Source organism: Myzus persicae, unplaced genomic scaffold (assembly GCF_001856785.1).
Source record: "Myzus persicae strain clone G006 unplaced genomic scaffold, MPER_G0061.0, whole genome shotgun sequence".
Classification (NCBI taxonomy): Eukaryota; Metazoa; Arthropoda; class Insecta; order Hemiptera; family Aphididae; genus Myzus; species Myzus persicae.
In genome coordinates this window covers 722,687-749,806 of record NW_019102723.1, presented here as the reverse complement: position 1 = coordinate 749,806, position 27,120 = coordinate 722,687, and the positions used below count along the sequence as shown (strand labels likewise).

General features: G+C 32.8%; 1 protein-coding gene across 3 annotated transcripts; it reads right to left on the bottom strand.

The window, feature by feature from the left end:
• Positions 1 to 279: 279 nt before the first annotated feature.
• Positions 280 to 27,120, bottom strand: LOC111033006. Of its 3 annotated transcripts, none has more exons than XM_022313537.1 (10): positions 26,941 to 27,120; positions 2,884 to 3,776; positions 2,563 to 2,767; positions 2,370 to 2,500; positions 2,163 to 2,303; positions 1,476 to 1,757; positions 1,220 to 1,409; positions 973 to 1,143; positions 586 to 844; positions 280 to 519 (listed from the first exon to the last, which is right to left on the bottom strand). In XM_022313537.1, exons 2-10 carry the CDS (start codon positions 3,757 to 3,759, stop codon positions 354 to 356), a joined length of 2,421 nt encoding a protein of 806 aa, XP_022169229.1. In that variant the 5' UTR covers positions 3,760 to 3,776; positions 26,941 to 27,120; the 3' UTR covers positions 280 to 353. The 3 variants fall into 3 exon arrangements, with proteins under 3 accessions (XP_022169229.1, XP_022169231.1, XP_022169230.1); XM_022313539.1 differs by having other exon boundaries at positions 1,235 to 1,409; XM_022313538.1 differs by lacking the exon at positions 26,941 to 27,120 and adding an exon at positions 3,842 to 3,961.

Here is a 27,120-nt window from a genome sequence, read left to right as displayed (position 1 = left end):
TACCCCATAAAAGCGTGTGAATGTAATTTTATTTTTCTGTCCTTGAATTGGCAAAATAACACATTATCATGTATTGCCACGCTACTATGTTTTATTAAATTTACCAATAAAATATTTTGGAATCAAATTGACGTGCTATACTGTCAGAACCACAAAGGTGACTTTGACTTGATAATGCAATTAGGAATAACACATAATGCGTGAGGTTACAGTAATAACTTTTCCAACACAGATTTAAACAAATATAATATTCTATTATATAATAATAGATGGTTAAAATAATATTAATTTAATATTTATACATAGAAAAAAATAAAAACACACATTTATAGTGCAAAAATTAAAATTAGTCATCACATAATTCCGTTTAAAGCTTTTGGTGAGCTTGAGTTGAGTTCCTGCATAGGCACTATCGGTGGTCGTTTATAATTCGACTCCTCACTGTCTTGTATCAATGGGGATTGCGAGGAATACTGCCTGCTTTTACCATTGACACCATTTGTGTATTTGATTTCATGTCTAAAAATAATAATATTGAAAGTTAATCAAATGAAATTTTTCTGAAATATACAATTTAATATTAACCTTTCTGTATGTAGAGGTTGTTCTTTGCTATTTGTCTGAACAAGAGTGATGACTTTTAATAACTTGGTGACCGTATTGTCTAAGTCTATCACTTGGTCTAAGAGATCAGCATCTGGTGCTCGGAAGTCCTCCAAAAATTCAAAGTCAAAGTTTCCAGTGCTAGTATTGTTCATGCTCAACTCCAATTGTTGTCTAGCAACTATGGCCTCTGACAGATTATTCAAGGATTCACTTTCAACTGATTGTAAATCACTACAATCTAAAATCAAAGAATGAACAATCATTTAAGATTAATCAAAAATTATTATAATATATGAACTTGTTAAAAATATGAATACAATATTTTTGAATTAGTTAATTTTACAAAATAATTAATAAAACACATACCGTCTAAGGAATCAGTTTGTGATAATAGGTCACCAGTTGATCCATTTCGTTTACAAATGGGAGAATGATATGATCTTTGTAATTCTTTCATAGATTCTGACGTTTGTAGACGTTTTATAGGAGAACGTGGCGGCTTAGGAGAATATGGAGATTCTTGGGAATTTGTGTTAGCTGAAAAATAAATTTTATAAATTAGGTAAAATTAGATATAATAAAATTAAAAACTTATTAACGTAAATGATTATACCTAAACAATATTCACCTGTAAGGTTTTTATCGGTTTTTCCTTTATGCCAGTTAGTTGGTGCTGATTTAATAGCTGAAACAATGGCAGACATAAGACTTTTGGAGTCAGACTTATTGGATGAACCATTCATTTGTTCAGAATCACTGCTGCTGTCTCCATTTGTGTATGCTTCATTGAAGTATACTTCATCCTGTGAATAAAAATAATTAGTTAAATGACAAATAGTAGACTCCCAATGAATTTAATAAGTACATACTTCGATATCAACTTCTGAAATTGAATAGGATTTGACAAGTTTATCCAACAGTGCATCAAGGCGATTGCCTAATCCAGACAGACCCACAACAGCACTTGACACAGTCGCATCTTGTTGTTGTAATAATTCACGACTTTTGTTTTCCATCACACGCATTTTCGCTTGAAGTGACAAATTCTCTTGTCTCCGTTGTTCAGATATCCGTACTAAATGTGTACATTGCTCCATAGTTTTAGAAGCTTCTTTTCCTTTTACAGCCAGTTGTTCTTTATAATCCTTGACCTGTAATAAAAACCATCTATAATATTAAAATCTTAAAAACTATGACTATTTTACATTTACATGTTTTCATTAAGCATATATAATTGATTGGCAGTGGCACCGATCACCTAATTTATCCATGACATATATTGTCAAAGTAGATTTTTTAGATGACACGCCAGCGGTCGGATACTGCAGGGATCCTGCTGTGGATCCAGAATTTCGTTAAAATGTAAAATAAATGATTAAACTTTGTATTATGTAAGTGCTTTTGATTTGAATCTGATTGTTAAATTATAAAAAGAGGGAGGATAAAGGGGGGGTCCCTCTATGTACAATGTCACAGTATATTTTAAATACTTTGGCGCCACTACTGATTGGTACTTGTTTAAAGAAATAAATCACAACAAATCATAAATAACATACTTCTTTTTCTAGTTCCTTAATTGTGTCTGAAAGCATAGCCTTCTCAGCTTGCAAAAAGTCTTGAATTTCTGAGGATTCCATCTCAGAGGCTTGATTAGCTTGTAAAAGTGATTTTTGAGCTGCATAACTTTTTTCTAGATCCTATAATAGAAATAAACACCAAAATTAATATATATGATACATACTTTAATGTATATTGTAACTCACTCTATGCAAAGAAGTACAAAGAGTCTTAAGGTGATTGAGTTCTTTTTGCTGTTCATTTATCACCGAGGAAGTGGTAGTCACTTGATTCTCCAATATTTCTAAGATATTTGAGGGTGATGGGTCCAAACAGTCTGTGCAAATACACAAAAGCTTAACATTTGATTTTCAAGATATAAAAATATAAAAATATTACTATTTATTTGAAAAATGTTGCATAGCCGCAGACTATAATCATCGATTTGTCTACATGTGTCCAAATCATCATGATTCAGCCGTTCTTGTAAATTTTTAAGGCACTCTTGTTGTTCATTGAATTGTTTTGTTTTACAGTCTAATTGTTCAGTCTTTTCCTTTAGCTCAGTCTCAAGTGCATTGATCCTTTTCTCCACTAAATCGACCTAAACATTGATGAACACGTAAAATCAATTAGAAAATGCATACAGAGTAGGATACAATTATTGAGAATGAACTTGCAAGAGAATAAGAATAAGAAATTACGAAAAGAATAACCAACCTGTACTTCGGCGTCATTAGTTTCAACCCTGTTTTCGACCGGAGGCAATATACAGCCCGATAACACTTTGGTGATGTCTTCGCTAGTCAGGCAGGTCTGCGAGCACACCTCATGGTATATCTTCGTCCTGTTGGCAACTGGTGGCGGCCTGGTGGATTTCGGAAGAGCTGGTTTCACCGGCGATGTGGTACCAGCAATTGTACCACTATCACCTCTACCACCACCTCCAACACCGTTAAGGTGGGCGAGGGCACCCTGTTCGATGTGCTTTCTCCTGAGACTGGCAGCCCGATTCAGACTGGGTTCCCTGGGCGTTGTAGAGACGACCGGGGTACCAGCCGGAGTTGTAGGGGTGACCGCTAGATTTTCCTTGGACTTTCTCCTTCGTCTGGGTAACGTGGCATACTTGTCCAGCGATTTGACCATGTCGTACGTGCTGACTAACTTCTTGACCGTTGACACCTTGGACTGTTTGGCTGCTGCATTTAGGTCGGTTTTCTTCGGCGGCTCGGCTCTGGGAGGGCTGTTTCTGGCTGTCTCAAAGTGAAACGACGACGACATGCTTCCCGGGAGCTTGCACGGCTGCCGGTCGGCAGATCTGCGCCAAGTCGGCGTGGATGGCCTGCTGTAGCTAATGGCTGTAGGGTAACAGGGCAACGAGGATGGTCCACCGGTTTCGGTCGGACTGAACGGTCCCAGCGGGCTCTTGCACGGATCGTAACAGCCCGACGCCAGGCTTGAGTCACATGACACGGCCGGCGTCACATCTACGCCGCTGTCGCTACCGCCTGCTGTTTCCTCGACGTTCAAGTTCAACGGGATCTTGGCGGGTATTTCATCGTCCGCGGCGGCAGAGGTAGTGATCTCGCCGTCCATGATTGGAATCGGAAGTTCTAAATACGGAAAGTATAAAAAATGTATTATTAATATTATTCATGATTATTATGGTTATTATTACAGAGGCAGAGACGACGTGCGATCGTAAATCAGTAGTACGGTTAATATTATGATGATGTTCATATCCACGCGGGGAAGACGCGAACGTCCATTTCGGATGACGTTTCTGGCACGCGTCCGCCACGCGTCGCAGTGGTATACTATTGCTTTACAATATTACATTATCATATAGAAAATGCGTTCAGTAATTTACTAGTCGTGTGTGTACGATTGCGTCGAACAGCTGACGAGTAGGCCGCGGTGGCGGAGAGGAGCGATATCACCACCGCCGCCGCCACCCTGTTGAATAGGGGAGTTGCCACGGCAACTCGTCTTCGTGCCCTTGGGCATTGCTCGACAACGTGATATTTCACGTTCGTATAGTCACGCGGTGGCTAGACCATAATAATATACATGTATCAATGTGTATAGGGTATATGTGAATGTAAGTACGCATACGTCACAGGGGTGTACTGTGCAGCGTTCTATTATGAAGGCGCGACGAGTTTGGCGGGAAACCCACAAACACCCCTCGAGGGAGGGTGGTATAGCGGCGCTACAGAAGGCTAGCTGCTGCAGACACAGCGGCGCGTTTTGTGCGTATTTTTACAGAAATACAAATATTGTCTCGAGAAATCGCGTTGGACAAACGTCGTTGGACAATATAATATAACATGCGTCCCTCGAGCGGCTTCCACGCGAGTGTACATTTATATTTTGTAAGTCGTTTTGCTTTCAATTTCAACGGGTTCCGAAGAACGAGAGGGTTGTATATATTAAAATAAATTTCATCATTATTTTACTCCATGGACACGCCGGTAAGAGGTTGTCTGCTGCCGCGGCTCCAGCAATTCGTACATTATCATTGTTGTTGTTTATTAAATTGCGTGCTCGCGTTTATTCGCGAACGGGCCGATTGTTATAATCGTCTATGGAAAGAGAGAGTTCAACGATTGTTTTACAAACACTATAAAAGGTTTGAAAAACACATCTACCTGCTGTACGAGGTCAAGTCGGATGCGATGTAAAACCGATTTAAATAAATTAAACGAGTTTTTAAATAGTAGTTTTGCTTGACGAGATATATTATAATATTATTATGCGTATTCAATTTCTTTACTTTTGTATACTAAAATAAATGATTTTATCGTGAATTAAAAAAAAATATTTCGATTTCAGTACTTGACAGCAGTGTTAATACAAAAGACATAATATGAAAAAAGGTCGATAACCAATAAAATGAATATTAATACCTATGTAAATTATACATATAACTTTCGACTACCATAACGTATATAATATATGAAAGAACTCATCTACAATAATATGACTATTTCTAATTTTATTTAGATAAAATCGATGCAAAAAAAATTGTATTTGGTCGAATACAAAGTACTGCTACCTAACAAATCTAAGAAATTTTGGCGATTCGTTGAACAATTACCGATTTTAAATAATGTATTGAAAATAAAATAACATCAAGTAGTCGGGTATACAGGTAGCCTGTAGGTAGGTAGGTCATTAGTATACAGCTAGTGTATAAAACAATAATAATAAAATAAACTTTGGCTCCGAATGTGATTCTGTCACATGGAGAAATGTTATACGACAGTGAAATGTGAGACATCCGTCTGAGCATATATAATATGATGTATATCGGTTAAAACCATATATTATTATTATTGTTATTATACATTAATACCGAGAAACGAGGTTTACCAACACCGCTTTGGAAACTGTACGAACGCGTTGTGCGTTCGTTCTATATAATACTGCACACACCTACGCTATTTTTTTTTTAAATACAATATAAAAACGGAGCATCGATGCACGCTACAACACACACGTTTGTCGTAGTATTTCATTTATTTGTCTGGCTTCTATATATAAATCACACAAAGCAACCCAATGGGCATCACAAACTCGAGATATCGGTTTCCTTCTGCGCATAATATGATATTATAAAGTGACAGTGTTGTTAGGATAAACTAGGTGGTATAATGTACTGTACAGTGATTTACAATTTCCAGTGACAGAGTCGCGATATTATAACGGGAGAGACATGAACCTATATGAGCGGAATTAATTTTGATTTTTTTTTTCTTGTCACGAGAAAAGAATGTACCCATCGCCGTTATAATGGCGTTACAATATTGATGCTTAAACAGTCGATAAATCGCAAAATCGCTATAGTATATAGTATTATAGTAATCGCTAACTGTAAAATACGCATAACATAAACCGCGTGATTTATTGGGTCGTGCTCAATATACCTATATGTACCTATATAAGCAGTAAGCACACTGCATTAAAGTTTAACATCGTTGGCCGTATTGTACTATATGATTGCACACCCCCAAACACACCGCAATGACGATAAAAATATAGAAACATGTTGTTTATAATATATATACTACGTGTATCTACGTGTATACATATATTATGTTGTTTTCCGGCATCCGAAAACGGGTCTCGACGAAACGCTTGTATATAGCTGGTATATATAATATACATTTATCATAAATTTACTTATATATCCGCGGTACGCGTTGCACGGTATATATAAATAAATTTGGCACGTGAATATCCAATCTCTGCCAATACAACGGAATTGATATATGCCTCTACAGCAGGCTAGAGTCGCGTGTCCGATGCTAATCTCGACACCGCGACGGTGGAGGTGATGGTCCGCACATGCATTGTCACGATGGTATATAATAATATTATGATTGTTTCGTTTCCGGTACAAATGTAAAAAATAAACCGTTTGAGCCAAAGCGGACGACAAATAGACGGAGTTATATTATCGCTATTTTCAACTGAAATTACAGCCGAAAGTTACCTACATATATATATATTTTATATACATATGATTGAAACATAAATAAATGAATAAGAAATAATATAATATAGGGTGCTTCAGGGATGATGCGTCTGCTGCAGGAGAGTTTCTCTCTCTTTCTCGAATATCAATAAAATATTACATTATATTAAACACGCACAGGTTTTGGTTTAGTCTTCGTATTTTCCTATACAGCATGTCTGTCTCACCGTGTCCCTGATGATAATTTTTCATTACATAATAAATATTTTTGAAATACGATTTTGAGAAATTTAGTATACCAAATTATGTATTATATAAATAAGGGGCACAATAAATAATATGAAATAGATTGGTATGCAAAAAAACTATAGTAAATAGGTGTACTGAATTTAATTTAGCAATAATAATATCCAAGCTATCATTAACTAGGTAAGTGAAAGTGAAGCATCTTTTTATTAAAAAATATATTGAGTGAGAAAACCGATGTTCCTTTTTATGTAAGCTTAATATTTTTGTTAGTTTTACCATTAATTTTATAATATATATCATAAAATCAATAATCTCAAATAAATCAATACAATCTTTAATGGATTTTAATATTATTCATGATATATTCATATTTTGATATGTCAAAGTCAAAATTATTGATTATGAAGAATTGAAATAATTAGCGTAATATAAATTATAAAGTGGATCATGACTTACTTTCATTTAAAAATACCACAAAACATGAATTTTCCGTTCTTAATTACAAATAATGCAATAATATGGAAAATGTAAAATAGATCATATTATTTTGTATCACTAGATAAGGTGACTTACAATAGGACATTATAAAACAAAACTTGTAAAATGAAGCTGTAATAAAAACATAACCGAACTTAGTACTTACTAAAATGTTGGCTCTAAACGTATATATTATAATATATATAATTATTACTAAGTTTAAGATTCATATATGATCAAAGTAGTTGTCAAAATTACAAAACATGCAGATATACTGCAAAAATGTTAAAATATGCTCAAAAATAAACTCTAAAAGTTATTTTGATATACATAAAAAATTTAAATATACAATTATAAAATAAAATAAGCACATATAAAATACGACCGTGATATAGTCGATAAAAGATAAATATTAGACACAATCAAACATTCGTTAAACGAATAATAAAATAAAAACATAAAATAAATTTACGTACAGGTATAAGGAAATTTTACAAATAAACTCAATAATATGGTCTAAACAATTTCGAAATATTAAAATAGGTGTGTATTTATCTTCAAAATCTCCAAAATATGCAAAACTATGCAAAATAAAAAAAGCAAAATTTTTAATTTCCATTAAATGAAACTGATTTCTATCTCATTTGGAAATATTTAGGACTCCCCAAAAAAATATGCAAAATGCTACCACATCCTAATACTAAAACTCATAAGTACCTATACGAGTTTTGGTAGGACTCGTAAATATGGATATAGCAGTCAATTATAATATAAAGTATGCACATGCGAGTACAACTATATACGGTGATACTGCAGTCTGTATAAATTATATTATAAAGTTTACGTCCTCTGTGTGAAAAAAAATGTAGATCTACTGAGAGCGTGAGGCGAGAAAATCTGTTACTTTGTGGCTCAAATTACAAAGATAATATTATAGAGGTGTAGAAGATATCACAGAAACACGTCGTCGTACTTGGATGAATTTAGGTACATTATGTAGTGTACTGCACGTCATAAAAACACCTCGTGTACAAACATTAGAAGTGACCACACATCCACACATTGATCATCATCATCGTTACCGAACAGACATTATATTGCAATTTGTCATGTGATTGTCAGTCGCCGTAAACACTCGGTATCCCCCGCGAGCGCCACCCACCAATCGGCTGACGCGCATTTATCGCGTCCGCCAATAACGCTAATGAACCGTAAACAAACCGTAAGGAGTAGGTAGGCGATATTATATAGGTGTACTGTACACACACAAACAAACACACACACACACACACACAACCACTACACGTCGTATTTTTTTTTTTTTTGCACGGTATAAAATAGAGTATAAAAGTTTTCTCGTCGACACACGTAGCAGTTCGTCCAACTCGACCCTGTTATTTGGACGATTGAAGCGGTATAATAATACCTAGGTAGGATAGTACCTATCATTATATAATATCGCGAAAACGGACTTTACTGTAGGTATTATTAAGTTATTGCAGTGAACAATGAGAACGAACGTCTCGATAAATTGGCGAGTTAAACAACCGTTTTGGTGAGTTTATAAGGCAGAAAAGAAAACGCGTCTATATAATGCGTACCGATATGCGTCGGCCGTTTACAACAGTTAAACGCCGCGGCATTATTGCAGTTACGTGTCGTAACTATACCTACATATAAACGGAGTAACTAGACCGGAAAAAGTAAACTTTCAAAAATCAATAATATACATTATGCGTTTAAAACTGCTATACATATCCCCCCTTCCACCTGTAGTGGCGTATTTGAGGGGGCAATAGGTGTATCCCCCCTCGCCTTAAAAGTTGCAGGGCTTTGGTGTTTTCCCGTATTCATGATTGTACATATAATAATAAATTTGTCTAATTAGCATTAAATGAAATAAAAAATAAATATTGGTATTGTAAAAAGGGTTCGTATGCTAATATAGTCAATACGTACAAATTTTTTGTACTGTGAATTTAAAAATTAATCTTACTGCCGGCCATTCCACACTTAATTTTACATATTTCACAATAATTGGACCCCCTCACCTCAAATATGAATACAATTTTTTCAATATAGTATACTTGCACACTTATGGTAATTGTCCAGTAGGTATAGTTACTAATTAGAAAAAAATGTAAGATGTTAGTCAATGTGAGGCGTTGAAGGGGGGTCGCCCTATTAAGAGCTGTAAAAATAATATTATTGTAATCTGCCTCCCCCCTCTTTACCACTGCGGCCCACGGCGTGAAAGTACGCGTTAGAATTTTTCCCGCGATCCATTATAATTTTAAACGGAAACTGCACGAATCTATCGTTTGTCTCTCGTCCGTCGTCGTTATACAGCACAATAATATATTATTATTTTAACATTATTTATCGTTGTATCATAGATATTTTTTTCCGTTTTTCAGAACATCGGAGCTTCTAACTCGCTTTTTAATCGAGCATTCACTTATAACGTCACAACGCCATAGATATAGTATAGACGGGGGTAATGACCTAATATCCATGAACCAGATCCGCCTACGGTTTTTCATTTGGATTTAGAACGTGTGAGCAATGTGCCAATGTATACGATGCTCCGTGGGCTATATGTACAACAGTTTATATGTACCTACGGGACGTCATCGATGAATGGTTTATGGTTTTCAACAGGGTAGACGGTAGACGACAGTTTGTCTGGTGGGCAGAGCATATAATTATATTATTATTCATAATATTATTTCCATGATGTAGCGCACAGTACGCAAGTATCTTCCAGTGGCTTTCGCAATATTTTTCACCGCCGATAGCAAAATTTGTTATAGTCAAAATTGAAAAATTTAAATTAAATCACCGATAAACATCAAATAATACATACATCTATTTTGTATAATATTGTATTTAACTCATGGTATACAACGGTGCGTAAAAATATGAAACTAAATTCCTTTTTTTAATTTCATATACCTACCTACGAATTAGTTGTTTAATGTTCTGCATGCAAAACCAACGATAAAATAAATATCAACATAGGTAGGAATCCGGGTAGGATCATAATATTACTATACGATTATAGTTTTTTTTTTGTTGTTGGCTGCAAATGAAATGCCAAAAATATTTCATTAAGTCCATGACTCTCCTCGCTTTGACATTCAAAAGTTTGACCAATGACTCTCGTGGGGGCTCTAAGTGTATATTATATAAAAAAAAAATACTAAAACGGAATCGGATAAACTACTATACATACATACATAATATACACATGACTGAAATTCATCTGGGACCGTACACACGCCATGTCATTTCTTTTGACATATATTACAGTGTACATATTATCAACAAAACTGTTAGTAACGTGGGGGCAGGGCAGATCATTGCATGGGTTTATGTAAGTTGATTTTTTTTTTTTGAAAACGTCTGGAGTTTTCTGATAGCAATCGCGATAAAAAGAAAATAAACACCGACGCAAGTCATAGTATAGTATATACCTATAAAAGCATGGAAAAAGACGATAAACGCAGTAATTTAAATTAAAACGAACTGTATACGTTTTTTCTTCAGTGTATATATACAATTTCATGCCGCCCCACTGTGTTAAGAGAATCCGACACGAAAAATAATAATCGCGAATATATATACATAATACATTCTACGGTTGTACAGAGCACACGGAGGAGGTTGATTGCTAAAGGCCTCAGCGTCTTTTAATGTTATCAATAATTTAAATTTTGGTCGTGCATTTTTAAAACAACCACCGAATTTGCAAGGCCGTAATGACTTTTTTTGCCATTAATTAAAAACCAAGACCATACTATTATAATATACACCACCGCAGAAAATGGAAATTAATAGCGAATCAAAGAAAGTATATGCGATTTGAAATTCGACCTATTTACTTTTTTTTTAATATAGATCCTTTTTACCAGGTCGACAATGTTAAATATATATTATATTGGCAAAGTTAATTTTGATTGTTTTTTTTATCGTAGACGTAAAAAATACGTGACAAATGCGAAGCATAAAGAAGAAAAACTATTGAAATCGTTATTTATTTTGTTTTTGGTCGTTATAAAAATTATTATAATTTATAATTTATATCCCCTGCTGCAGCAAACAGCTGCGTGCGTCATGTGTAATGAAAAAAAAACGCACACGCCGTCGTTCGCATCAACGATATACACTCTATAATATTATAATATAGTCGATTGAAGGGACCGAATTACACAAGTGATGTGTATAGACAAAGTTTTATTAAAATTACATAGTATACTCGGGTACAGTGCACCACAGGGACGTGGTATGTTTAATACATGTTTTTAATTAAAATAAACAGGATTTTTATTCGTAACAACTATGTTTATCGTATGGACACAAATACATAATATATGATATGTGAGTGTGTAAATTTAGGCTTTTGTATAGATGCCTCTATACAACACGATTAGAATATATATATACCTTATACTACTATTATTATTATTATTATGCCCGTTATGTCCACCTTCTCGCACCACCGCCATGGGCACTATAGGTACTATGTTAATACACATTATATTTATACAGTATACTACTACAGTAACTGTTTAATATTTTGTTTGCCTATAATATACTGAACGAATGAATGTAGATTTTGGAGTAAAACAGCAGGGTCGTAGTATATTGTTTTGTCGACATTAAAAAACTTTCGTTACTTCATAAACACTCATTATTGGCGATTGCTATTTTATATAATCAGGCATCAGCATTATATAAAATTTCTGTTGTGCACCTATACACGCACTATTCAGTATTCATCACGGGTTGTTGAGATAATATAGTATATACGTCCGTTTTATTAGTAAAGTCAACAACATATTATTTCCATTAATATAATATACGATTGGTCGTAGCTAATATATTATACACACAGCAGATCAGTATACATTATTGTTACGTACGTATAGTCGCATAGAAACCAGCCGGAACTCTGGCGTGCGTCTCCTTAAAAGGGGCGGTATAAAAAAAAAATCACGAATCTTATGAAACGATCTGGCTCTAACTAGTCTAACTGTGCACATAATTTCATTAAACGTATACTGTCACACGCACACTGACACACACACACACCGAGAACTGAATGCATGTCCAGTGAAAGACTCGATCGGACTATACAGAGCGAAAATCACATCACCAACGCTGACCGTAGTTAATTTCCTGTATGCCACAGAAGACACGGTGGCATTTTTCAATACAAAACGCGATGCCATGCGATAGTTGTTACACTCACGAATACGGGTGAACGCGTATCGCGACATGTATTACGTTGTACCTACGTGTATTATATTGTACTCGGCGTGAATATTATAACGCCTCGTGACTAATCTCCACTGCCCACCGCGTGAATGACGCTCACGAGTATAACACGACCATGCGTCGTATATAAATAATACTGTATAATGTATAAGCATCGCGTGACGAAGGCCACTTGCTGAATGCATGATAAGATATCGACGAAAGCCCGGAGAGATGCGTATACAGTCATCGAGAAAATTATTAAAAATATATTTTATTACTGTACAGAGCGTATCTCTGATAAATTTTACGATTTAAATAACCATCTAAATACGAGCAATACAAAGGTTAACTAGGATATTCAGTTATGATAATATTGTTTCGATACGTATTATTTGCCATACACGGGCCCACTGGAAGTATAAACTTTGTGTCATAATATTATGACCACCACCTATGACATTATATAAATATAATAAAATATAATATAGTATACGTATTATTGTATTATATTATTATGCGGTATTGAGTAGTGGTGAGATAACGGCTGACGGTCGTGGCTGCAACTGACAGTAAAATATTTTGTTAACGCTACCGGTTGATATTATTATTATTATTATTATTATAACAACGTTTACGAAATATCATTATTATTATAATCTGTGTATGAAACTGACCGAAAATTATTAGATGCCCGGCGGTTACTTGATGTCGCAACTCTGTTACAATTTACCACTATATCAAATTACAAAATAATCCACTACTGGTTTGCGTGTGTCTTTGCGGTGGTAGTAATCGAATTTATTTCGACCCCTAGGCGAGTAAGTAAAATGGCCTCGGCGTAAGACGGTACGAAAGTTTTCGGGGGAGAAAGAGAGACACTGAGACAGAGACGGGTCCAAAAGGTCGTTTGGTGGACGACGAAGGGGCTCACGCGGGGTGAAGAAGCATCGTCGACAAAAACTCGTGACAGTCGTCGTTGTCATCATCATCTCGTCGTCGTCGCCGTAGTCCCGGGTAACAGATATTTTCGGTTTTGCTTTTTTTTTGTAGTAATTTCAAGGTCGGTTACCCGACTCATAACGCCGGTAAACGTAATATATATAATAATATAATACTGTTGCAATAATGTGACCCTGTTAGTCAAAGGCTTAACCGGCAAAGTACCAACATCAAAGCGCTTTTTCTATCCGTGACGTACGCCCCGCGTAAATCCACAACGACTGTTATACTATATACACATATACGTATATTATATTGTATAAAGCGAATGAAAAAATTCCAGAGATTTAGGCGTGATTGTATAATATGTACGCGAGTGAGAGAGGGTGAGGGAGTGGAGAACCGACGTTCTGCCAGTCGCCGACACTCGCGCTCGCAACGGCGTCCGTATCCAAAATTGTAATATTGTTATCTCCTCACGGCGGAAGATTTTTTTTCCTTATAATAATAATATTATCATACAGTATTCACGTCTCGACGTAATAGCATATATACAGGGTGTTTTCCCGCGAAGATTTACTGTTGTCGGATAATAGTGTTTACATATTGTAAAATCTCCGACATCCTGAATTCTCGTGGGACACACTGTATATACAGTTAATATATTATGATATTTGTGTATACGCCGTTTTCGCAGGATAAACTGTACCCGGCAAGACAAAAGGACGGCGGCGCTTACAGATCACCACAAAGCGTGATTATAATGGTGGTGGCGGCGGACGGTATAGAATATGCACGGACGGTGTATTATCTAAACGGTGTAACTGGTTTATTAGCCAGTTTTCCTTGGGAGGAAGACTTGCTTTAGATTATAATTGTGGCCCGCGAATGCGACGATGTTCCGCCATATATATGTATAGCTGCGTATTGCAATAACAAACACCAAAGGAGCACGCACCAACATTTTCCCGAATAGACAGTGTATCGCATTATCTCAGAAACTGGTTATCGGAAGTAAATTATCAACAACACGACTGTCTACGCCGAGTACCTAAATAATATTATGTGTAATAAATAGGAAGTTATATCGCCGTATCCTATTACGTAATTTTTTGTCGTTCACGGCAATCGAATTGCGTTATTTTTCCGCGTCTTTAAAACGGATACTGCTACACGTACGTGTTACGAATCACCAGAAATTCGAAAAAATATTCTTTTCATAGAAGTCATTTTTATAATTTGGCATTCGTATAGTTTGTTGGTTTAGCATCTTACTGTGCGTAGACAACTTCCGTGTCCGGCAACAAAACGTCTCCTTATTCGTTGTGGCGATCCCGCGCTGCGGCTATAATTAAAAGGTCACTACTACAACAGGGCGGACGCAGTCGTCTAGCAACAATATAGTTTCAGTGAACATGATTTCCCGACAACGACGATGGTCAAGCAATGCGTAATGTGTCTATGCCATAGTATAAGGTCTACTCAGGCTACGAATACCGTCACCCAATCCCCACTTAGAATCTACCGCCGGACGACTATTAAATATGATTGCATTTGCAATTTGCATTTTCCACAACGTTCAAAATATTAGTAATTTTATATTTGATTTATAATTAAAAATATAAAAACTAATTATAATCGTGTTTGTTCATGTTACTTACGTTCCCGAGAAAACCCGTAGAATCACATATAATATAAAACGTTTATATAATCTGTGATAAAATCATAAGAAAACTCTATAATACCTTATCAATGATATTTGTTTTTTCGCTGTGTCCAAAGGTCAATGATAATAACTATTATTATGATGTTATGCTATATGCCTATATACTTAATGCATAGGTGGGTGGTTTTCAAAACGACGGATGAAATGTTAGTAATTATTAGTGATGCCTATAATTGTGTATAGATAAAATGTAGATCATTGTGATGGCATGGTAGTATGGTATACTATGATAAAAATTTCACATAACATTATTGTGAGTGACCAACAAAACATAACTGTACAACACAACGTCCTGTATTGTTAAACATATTATAGCCTATTAAGGTTGGAAATGCTAAACAACTTTAATAGACAACAAAACTAATTTAGTTTTGAAGATATGCATTTTAAAAACCTTGTTCTGAAAAGAGAAGGCCAATTAATAATGAATGCAATTATATAGTTTACAATATATTGTATGGAATATAATGAATAATGTTTTCTCATAAATTATTATTTTCTTGTAGCCTATAAAGTATAAGTACAAAAAAAGTACCAACCTACGTATAAAGCGTTAATGATTTAAATAAAAAACTGTTATTATTTTATAATAGGTTTTTTACGATTTTCACTAACATTATAAACTGTTTTAAATACAGAGAGAGGACACAATAATAAAGAATTCTGCAATGAATGCTTCAAAATAGTAGTAATTAAGATTTAAAATTGATTATAGGTACTAGCGAATCAATATAACTAAGAAAGGGGTAGAATTCGTCCAATTGTATTGTATACCTATACTCTTAACACAAAAACAGTCTTTATTAGTAGTCATTTAAAATAATCAAACCAGGATTTAATATGAATTATACATAAATTAAATAAGAAAAGCAACATTTTATTTAAGTACAATATTTGTATAAGTAAGTTTAAACAAATAAGTTATGGACGTTAATGTAAATGGACAGATTAATAATACTTAATTATTCTATTTTTAAATTAATAATTAGTTAGTGGTTATTACTTCGATACATTTTTTATACTTGGGGGAGGGGTCTACATATTGTATTTTACTAGGCAACCTATAATATACATTTTACAAGACTTTAGTATTGTAAGCATTCGAAAAAAACGTATCTTTCTAGAAAACCGTATGTTTCCAGGTCACAGGTGTACCCATAGAATAATGTGATTTGTTTTGTTCACCGTTTTTTTTTGAATATCCGATTTTTGTTTTACAAGCATAATATACCTAATATCTGGCTTGGCCACGAAAATTTTCTACTTCTAAAATCTACTTCTTTAATTTAAAATTGTCGAAACGAGAGCAATATTCTTCCACCGAACAATTTGGAATACAAAGTCCATCTCAAAGCAACACAACAATCATCAAATATGTCGACAACACGTACCCGATATTGATGTATATTCAACGTTAAATCGTGTTCCTCTGGTCCATGATTCCGTTTCGTTCCGTTGGATTACGACTGCAGTTTTACAGTTTGCCAGGCAGAGTAGGAAAGAAAATGATTTTTTGGAATATCCCCAAATACCGTGATGGAGGTAAAAAAATGACTAAACTTGATGAGCTGTTCTTTCCGCGACGGTGGACTAATTACCGTCGTGATCGTGTCTTTTAGTTGGGCCGATATAACGACAAAAGTGAGCTCTTCTCTTTTTTTTTATATATAATTATATGACACCAAGTATAAAATTACCCTGCTGATAAATAACATATTTAACAGTGTTTCGATTTACGTAGGAATACTTTCTAAATAAATTCAATATCAAAATGTACTGTACGTGGCAATGTGAATTGTGAGTATAATATTGTTGGAAGTCGAACTTGAGCACGTTTATATTTTTATAGGATTACCTTTACACAACACAATACTCTTGCTAAAATATATTTAATGGTATAATATATATTACATTATTTATACGAGATGGCAACAAACTAAGCTGTTTGGTAATACGCAAATATTATTTAGGTAACTATTAAAGCTTGTTTCTAAAGATAAGTAGATAGGTACCTAAAGTGAGTTACTATATACAAATACTGTAATGTTAAAACCGTTGTTCACTTAAGTTCTTAATAAAACAAGAAATTATGTCAGGCACAGTGGTTAAAAAAATGTCAATGTTATTTAAAAATGTTCGGGATCTGGGATATAAATTATTATTTCAAATGATATAAACATTAAACACATATGTACAACATAACCGTGAGTATTGTAAAATAGGTACTTTATTTAAATATTATACAAAACGCCAAGTTAATTGGGGTACCGGTGAAAATAGCAGTGTACAATGCAACTATTCTTGCATACCAGTGCCGACTGATGATACATATAATATTTGCACGGAACCATCAACCTAACGATGCACAGTGAAATTATAGCTAATGGAGCATATAATTTTGTTTATTGTTATCCGCGGACCATTAGCAAATTGTACTAATACAACATTTATCTCGTTAATATATTCCTGTGTATTAACACATATTTTATTAATTATGTATTTAAAATTAAATTCAAAAAACGTAGTTTGCTTGTAAGAAACAGGTATAAAATTTACATTATATAATAAAACTAATTATAAGTAAGTTCACACAAAAAAACCTCTTTGAGTGTAAAGATAAGAACTGTTCTGCAATAAAAACAAATTTATACAGTTCACGTGCGACAATTTATTATTATTATTTTATGAATGCATTCAATAATGCACGATAAATTACGTAGATACAAATCAAAAAGCATTTGTCGAGTACAAATTTGTTATAAAAAAATAGGTACCTACACATATTGATATTACACAATAGTATTATGCGTTATGAGTCTTTAGTATTTTAAATTAAATAAAAGAAGCAAATAATGCTACACAGCGTTTTCCGAAAATAGAAAGGTAACGTGAGGTAAAGCACAGCGGAAGGAAATAAAGTAAAATGAAAAAAACAACTTATAGTTTTTTTTCGCTACATTATATTCGTTTGAATGAATTACAAATTTACAAATTTTACCTATTCATTCATCTATATTTAGTATTTATGGCAAAACATTTGACTATAACAGGATTTTTATAATCTATAAATAGTAGGTATTGTAACAAAAGTTAATGAAGATTGAAAACAATAAGATATTAATTAAATTACAACTAGGTGCATTGTTTTTTACGGTTTTTTATTTTACAATCTGTACCCCTTTGATATAATAAGTATGTGATTGTTAATAAATATATATATAATATATATATATATAAATAACTTAACCCATATAGTGGTGACAATTGCAAACTTAAAAAAAAGTGAAATATAAAACCTAATAACTATTATCATAAGTACGTGATATTGTTTCTAAACTAAGAACAAAATACATGATTTTACATTACTTGATATATTATAATATGTGAGATAAATTATCAAACAAACCTTACAACGTTTAAACATCATTAGGGTTATTAATTATAATATTTTAATAAGTCTAAACGAGTATGAACGAGATACGACTTCAAAAACTATTATTAATCTTATTACTATAAGTTATAAGTTGTAACGTTACATAATGTATAAGCTATGAAATTACCAATGTATTATCACGAAGTAAGTTTAATATTATATCGTGTAACGCAAACTACTCAAAGTATTAACAGTGAGTAGAATCGTGCTGCATATAAATCTCTCGCATTGTTATTTTAAATTGGTTTTAAAATATTTTTCAAATAAATATTATGTATTTATTAATAAAAAAAAGTTATTGGAAACGCATACCTCGAATTAACTATCTATAATATTATATTAATAGTACCTAGGTATATAAACATACAATTTTATTTATTCTTTACAAATACATGCAGTATAAAGTTTCTTGAAAAGTTGACGAACAGCAGTTATATACTTATATCATCAAGGTTACAAATTTAATATTATGGAAAAAGTAACCGTCAGACATTTGAACTTGAATGCCATGAACATTAGGGTCGTCTTTATTTGAAGTTTTCAAGAAAATGTCATGAAAAGGGCACTATAGTTGGTAATAAATCATATTACCTTATAGTACCTACTTTATACTATATTCAAAATATAAGCAACCAGACAATATGTTATATTTGTTCATTTACATACATCGCTAGCACCTGAATATGAGGATGATGTACTCGAAGGAAAAAACCCAACGAACATTAGAAAAATTAAATTGACTCCCTTCGACAACGGTAGAAAGTCAGGAGGTAAAGCTAAGCCCTCTGCTAATTTCCTTGTCGTTTAGATAACTATTTAAATAATAGCTATTTATATCATAAAAAAACACTCACGAGAGAAACTTAGGCGGCATATGCCAACACAAAAACTAGACAAATATCAAATACAACAAAAGATACTTTATTTCACTAAATACACACTTAGGCATTAAACAAAACATTAAGTTATACATTACAATAAATGTACATTATAACCAATATATAATTTACATATCTACTTAGATATTTTATTATTTTTATGTAATATATTAATGTAATTTGGCGTATAAAAGTATTAGCAAAATAAAATCGTCATTAAATTATTATACCTATACAAAGTTTTTTTTCCTGTAACAGATAAATTATACAGGCATGTATTTCTAATATTTTATTATATATTATTATTCATATTTACATTTTATTCAGTTTATAGGTAAATGAATTGAAAGAAAATAAATGAATAAATCTTACTTTAATGACAGAAATAAATGTTTAGGCATTTGTATTATCGTTTCTGTAACACGTCATTTATTTTGAAACGGGTTTTCGATTATCCGCATTTTAAATAATCCTGTAATCTCTGTTCATTACGTCTAGTGTCTACAAAACCCTTTTTTCATAAACGGTCATAAGTTTTTCTGGTAAATGTAGAGATTATAAGTTTGGTTGAACGTTCATATAAAAGACACACTTAAAATCAATCAGTTTTACAAAAGTACCATAAACAGACACTTAAAATGAAATTTTAAAACTACAAGCGTTATAAAAAACAAGAAGACCTCTGTACATGTTGAAAATATGTTTATTTTATGGTTGGTCATTAATCATTATCAATTATGAATGAGAATTATTAAGCGTAAAATGTAATCCTTGCTGAAATAAGTAAAAAAAGCAATAAATCAAGATTTGTAAATTTTAAATCGATTGAGTGTTAAATTGTAGGTATACATTATTTAAAACCAGACAATGTTGTATAAACAAACATAATATTAACATATAGGTTTACCGAAAGTAAAATATATTAAATATTTGAAAAAAATATACATTAGATTTCGATGATTTATATTCAAAGTTTCTCGGACAGTCGGACCATTATAATATTATTACATCCATATTCCATACAATAATAATATAATTATTGTTCTAGAATATGTGCCCATCAAAAAGTAAACAAACGAATTTCATTAATGTTGTGCAGGGAAACTGTTCGGAACCGGTTCAGGGGTTGGCATCACTGGACCGTATTTCCTGTGCTACTGACGCCCGCAGATCAACGGCAAATAATAATAATGAAAAAATATAAATTGCTATTCACCGTCGACATCAGAATTTATTACAGACTAGGGGGTACCCCTTGCGACGTTGCATTTTGTGCACACATACACACACACACACACACACACACCAGATATTATTACAACCAAAAATAAAAACCGAGAACGTATATTAGAAACGAATACATCATTATCTAGCTGCGCTTTATGTACGATGTTGTTACAATCAATGTTGCAGTGATCACTTATGAGTTATTGAACACTGATATATACTGTTTGAATTTCATTTCAAAATTTGGACAAGATATTTGCCATTGAACCTTCAATGAAAAATCAATTCCGCACTGTTAATAAATGTCAGACGAACACGGAACACGTTTCACGAAAAAGTGGGAAAGCGTCAATCGTACGCAATTACATATAGATTTGTGAAGAATTCAAAATTCAACGGGGAATACGTTTAATGATAGTAAATATTTTATGAACTTTTAAAAGTTGTTATTGAACTTTCTACCTAACTGCTGCAGAGATTGAAGTTAAAAAAATTAAAAAATTCCCTGGTTTGTTACTTTTTACTTAAAATGTCTAAAAACAAATGTGTCATTTAAACAGGGGTGATTTAAAAATAAAGTTTGAATATTTTATACACGGTTGCAAACAATAAATAAATAAATAAAATAATGTAAGCTTATCAACAATTTAACAGGTAACTTCAGTGTACGTTCCCTACCCATAATAAACATAGGTATATGAAAAACTGTTGCCAGACACGTATCACGAAGAGGAAACAGTCAATTATTCTGACCGTCCTTGGGGCTTTATGGATAATTAACCACCGTGTGTACGCGCCTGTAAACCTATCAGGCAATAATAAAATAAAATATTAATTAATAACAGTACATTATAAATTAGGAAATTTCGACTTGCGTGACAGACAGGAGAAAAACATTGGTCGTATGGGAAACATAGTATGGACAATAACGAAATAATAAACCCAGAGTGAGTGATAATTAAACTAAATAATTTTTTAATGTCTCTTTTAACAGCTTATTTAATTATTTATTATAATGTATAACCTAAAGTGGTGTTAATGTAAGACAGTTTGTCAGAAGTTATTTTGAAAATGTTTATAAAATATAAAAGTACAAATCGCTAACAGTAAACAACAATATACAAAAATATAGGAACTTATTGTCAACAACTAAGTACAAATAGGTAGATATCTACTACTAATTATGAATTTTAACTACTTATTCTTACTAACATACGCCTAATGAAACGCAATTGACAATAACAAGAAGCAAACACTAATCACAATTATTCAAAATTTCCAAATATTTTGGCCATGAAAAGTTGTTAAAATGGCTTCAAATAATTATTGTAATTTTTGTTTAATAGCAGGAAATAAACCTTTTTTGTTGATGACATTTTATGGAGGACTGTTGTCTAACGTCTGTTTTACTTGATTTTTGAAATTCATTTTATAATACGTTGCATAACGAAAAAAAAGATAGTAGATATTCGATTTGGATACAACGATTATAAGAGGGGGGAAATGTGCAATTGCCTAACTTTGTATTCGGTAGGTCATTGCTGGTAGGGAAATTCGAAAAGGATAATTGACAATATCCGCTGTTATAAGAGTGAATCAAGTTTTTAATATATTTATAAATTGCTATTTCGTCTGTATAAAAATAAATTAATAACATTTGTTAACAGTTGACATGATAATTATGAGTTATAACTATTTACGAATGAAAAATGTATAAGTAAGTATAACTTGCAAAATAACCAGACATCCATAAATCATAGGCACTCCGCTGTTAACTAATTGTTCAATGATTAAATATTATAATTACCTAATATTAATAGTTCATAATACTAAGCGTTCTACGTTAGGTAATATTTATTTTATAAATTTATAATAATGACAAAATTATATTGAATTTATAACTTCGATCATTTGATATTTGCTTTGAGATAAATGTATTAAATTAATGCGATTGTTTATGTTTTAAATGACACAGTGTACCACTATTTAGACTATGAGTATACTATTACTTACGTCATATAGTATTACTTATACGTTACTAGCTATTATATGTATACGTCAATTATAAATTAGATAGGTCGTGTAACCTCAACAATCGTTAACCGACGTGTTTAAACACTTATTGAACATATTTAAATATTTTCACACAATAAATGATACTTTAGTGATATTGATTGTATAAAAACCCTTTGAAGTTTTAATATTTAAATAATTATACTACAGAATTGTCTTCACTTATTTAATGGTCAATAATAATAAAGTACTTTATTAATTATTATCTGAATGAAACAACATGTATATATTTTTTTAAATACAGTGTTTTAAACATTATGATTTTAATTTACTCAGTGATGTTTAAATATCGACAAGGTAATTTGGTGTAAATAAAAACGATTATTGATAATATTGGTATTACGAATATCAAAAAAAGATAAATTTAGTCCGTCCTTAACCTATATTAACATGTTAGTTTTTAGCCCCACAGATCGTCCTTCAATTATTATACATATATAATTACGTTTAAATAATTTTAAACAGACGGTTCCCACAATCCCATTGCACATCATATATAAAATAATTTGAAAGTCCTTCGAAATTGGATAACAAACTCAAGAGGAGTACTACAGAATACAACTCATAATAATTTAAAATTCAAATGCTTACTTATGATTATGTTGTCTATCAAAATGTTTTAAATGTTATTTGAAATGTTTAAGGTTCGGGTTGACAGCATTATTATATCCAATACAAAATTAGGATGTAGAGGAATTAAACAGTAGGTATACTAGGTCGTTGGTACCTGCTCCGAAATCCAAGTACTACTGTGGTTCTTTCAAATTATAATTTAATTATTCTTTTTTTTTTAGTTAACGTGAAAACCATTCATGTTTCTTTTACAATTTTTTTATTCTATATGCAATGTGTAATATGTATTTATGGTTTTCAAATGAAAGAACAATTTTATTTTAAATAACGTTAAATCCATTAGAAAATATATAAATTTCATAAAATAAAAAAACACAGAAATCGCTTAGCTGTATAGTCGGTTTCTAGTGTTCCTCGTCATACAGTAGGTCATTGTAATTTCCAAAAAAAAGGTAAGTACTCTCAAATCATAAGAACTTTGCTAGATACCATATTATGATAGTCATCGTTATTTATCTTTAAATTATCAGTGATAGTGGAAAAATAATATTGATATCTTAGATTATATGTTTATATGCAGAATTAATAGGTAACGGGATTAATAACTACCTAAGATTTTAACGTTATTAAAATATCACTTTTACGCCGATAAGAATTCTTGACAATACAGTTTAATCTCGATTCGAATGGTATGAAATAGGGTGGTACTTATAATACAGACAAATAACTAAAAAATAGACCAAATATTTTGAAAATATAATTCTATATAGGCAGTTAATAATACCAAATAACCTTAACTTTTTTGAATTACAATCTACTGTAAAATAACTATCACATCGATAATTTTTGTTTTAATATCCAATTTCAACAATATTTTAACTTAAGTATCCATAAAAAACTGTTCTATATATATTTTCTACATTTTCCCATTACTATAAGAACAACCTATGAGGGATCTTATATTATAATTTCAATCTTTTTGACCAAACATTATAATTGTATCATCACTTAGGTATAAAATTGAAATTCTTATGTTAAATGCGTACAAATAGCTTAAAACTTGTCTCATTATTTTTATATCTCAATGTGAACAGAAAGTAATAACTAATAAGTAATATAAATAAGAGTAGAATATTTCAAAGTTCAAGGTATACACGATTAATATTTATTAAATTATAATTTCGTAACATCGCAAGACTAATACATTCATTTCTGCATTCATCACTAGGCTCAGAATTTAATCCTTATAGTTGACAATTTTAAGATACTTTTTTTTAATGTAATGTACCTATGCAGTATTGATAGTAGATCGATTATTATATTTTTATAATCCTAAATCTTAGTTTGTCAATTACTATTACGTATGTAGGTAATGTGGGTAACTGTATTATTGTTTCCAAACAAATAATGATGAATATTTCTAAGCTACAGCCTTTTACTCGAAGTTGTTTGCTATAATAATACATGCATATAATATCTAATCTGCTAATTTTTTACGTTTTTTAACCTAAGGTGAAAATATGAAGAACTGAACTGGTCTGATAAAAAAAATTGACACAGCTTCAATAATTAAGACAAAGCAATCTAACCAAGGGGGATGACAAAATTACATCAAGACAATCGATTATATATTTAAGATTAGTTTTCGTTTAATGTTTGAAATCTGAAATATCCACATGAATGAAATTACAAATCTATTTTTGTTTTTAATGGATTTAATATGTTTAATTTATTTTTGCTAAAAAGAATTTATTTCTACAGTGAAATTTACAAATAATTTATCTTAACTTTTTTCCCTTGAATTATTGAAGCGCGGTATGATATTTCACAATCTTATCAATATACAAATTAGAATTTCCTGTTATTTTCAATAATAATACATGATTACCAGTACCTAAATCGAACGTAGAACAACTGATAAAATATTAATATATACAATAATATTATTTTCTCATTTGAATCTGTTACCTAAACTACACAATACATAAATAACGTTATTATATTATTATACACTTTGAAGTTTTCGGAATAATTAGATACGGTATACAAAATATTTGGACGGAAAACGATAAAATATACTGATGTCTGATATAGATTAATTAGCGTTCCCGGTAGTTGTGTAGGGTTTTATATTGGGAACTGGTGTTTGGAATAAAACAGAAGACTGCCACCGACAGAGGTCATTGGCTACACGCAACAGACGAAGTGTGTAAATATTTATTACGCGTATTCTCGGCGCCCGGGCAGTCGGACACAAACGTATAATACAACAGTGTTCAGATTGAAGAATCGTAATTCGTATTTTAATTTATGATTGTTCAGAGTAGGCACAGTTAATGATGATGATGATGATGATGATGAGATTTATAACATAGAATTGTATTCGCTTAAGACACGAACAATCGTATAGTATTTTACATGGACCGTTCGCAGTGGTAGTTTTAAATCAGCGGTCGGGACCGGCCAGTTGGACCGTAAAATGTGTTTTCGATTTACTTCGGGAATATTATTCGTGGGATTCCGTCGGCAGGTAGCAAAAAAATACGATTGCGACCGCATTGTTATTTTACACTACAGCGGCTGTGCGACATATCGGACGCACGTTGCACGCGGTTATCGTGTAATACAATAATAGGTACGAACTCCCCGCACCCGGAGACCCATTGTACAACAACATCCCCTGCGATATAGTACGCACCCCGCACAATACTCGGCAGAATGAAAAATGCCATTTGATAAGGGTCGCCGGCGCGCGTTGAATGGACGTAAAACACGTCAGCGAGATGTTTTCTCGAGATTGTCGCTGCGGCGGTGGCGGGTAAGAGGGGTTGGTGAACGTGGTGTCCGATGATAATAACAATAATAATAACGAAAATAATTATGACAATAATAATAATAATAATAATAATAAAAACAATAACTATTAAGTACGACAACAACCACAATATTATCAGGTAGTTATCTGTATTATTGTTGTTGTCGTCTTTATTGGGCGCACAACTACCGCGGAACGGAGACGATCACAACGGTTTCTGCGCGGATCGGTCTGCAGCCAGCATGCCGACGGCAATCGTGCAACATGTGCACCAGACGACACGCACGTCCGGAAATAAAAAGGCCGTCGTGTTTTCCCCGAAGCTACACCGTTGTATCGTTAGAAAATATTATAATGAATAAATATCCATTGGGTGACGACGGTTAGTTATCTATCAGTTATCACCCAACTGAGCGCTTATCGTTTGCCTGGCCGACGGCGAGGCGTAAAAGTCGTACACTCGAAGCCGCATCTGCCGGTCGGACACGCGGGTTTTCCTAATATTCTCTCTGTTATTGTGTCACCTACCGAACGGTAACGCTTTTTCCCTCCGTTTTCCAAACCGGTCCGGCGGGCGTTTACCGAGATCAAACAACCGTTATTTTCACCCCGAGCACGTTGGTTTATTGTGTATTAAGTACTGACCTTTGTGACGACCGAGTTTTCGTGCTGCGTCCACGTAAGTCGTAAACAATATTATTGATGCGCTACAATGTGAAGCGCGCGCGCGTCGAACACAAACCGGCGGCGGCGGCACTTAATCCAATATCGTCACGTTCGTAACACTGCCGACCCGATGGTTACGCACAGACTGCGTCGGCCGTC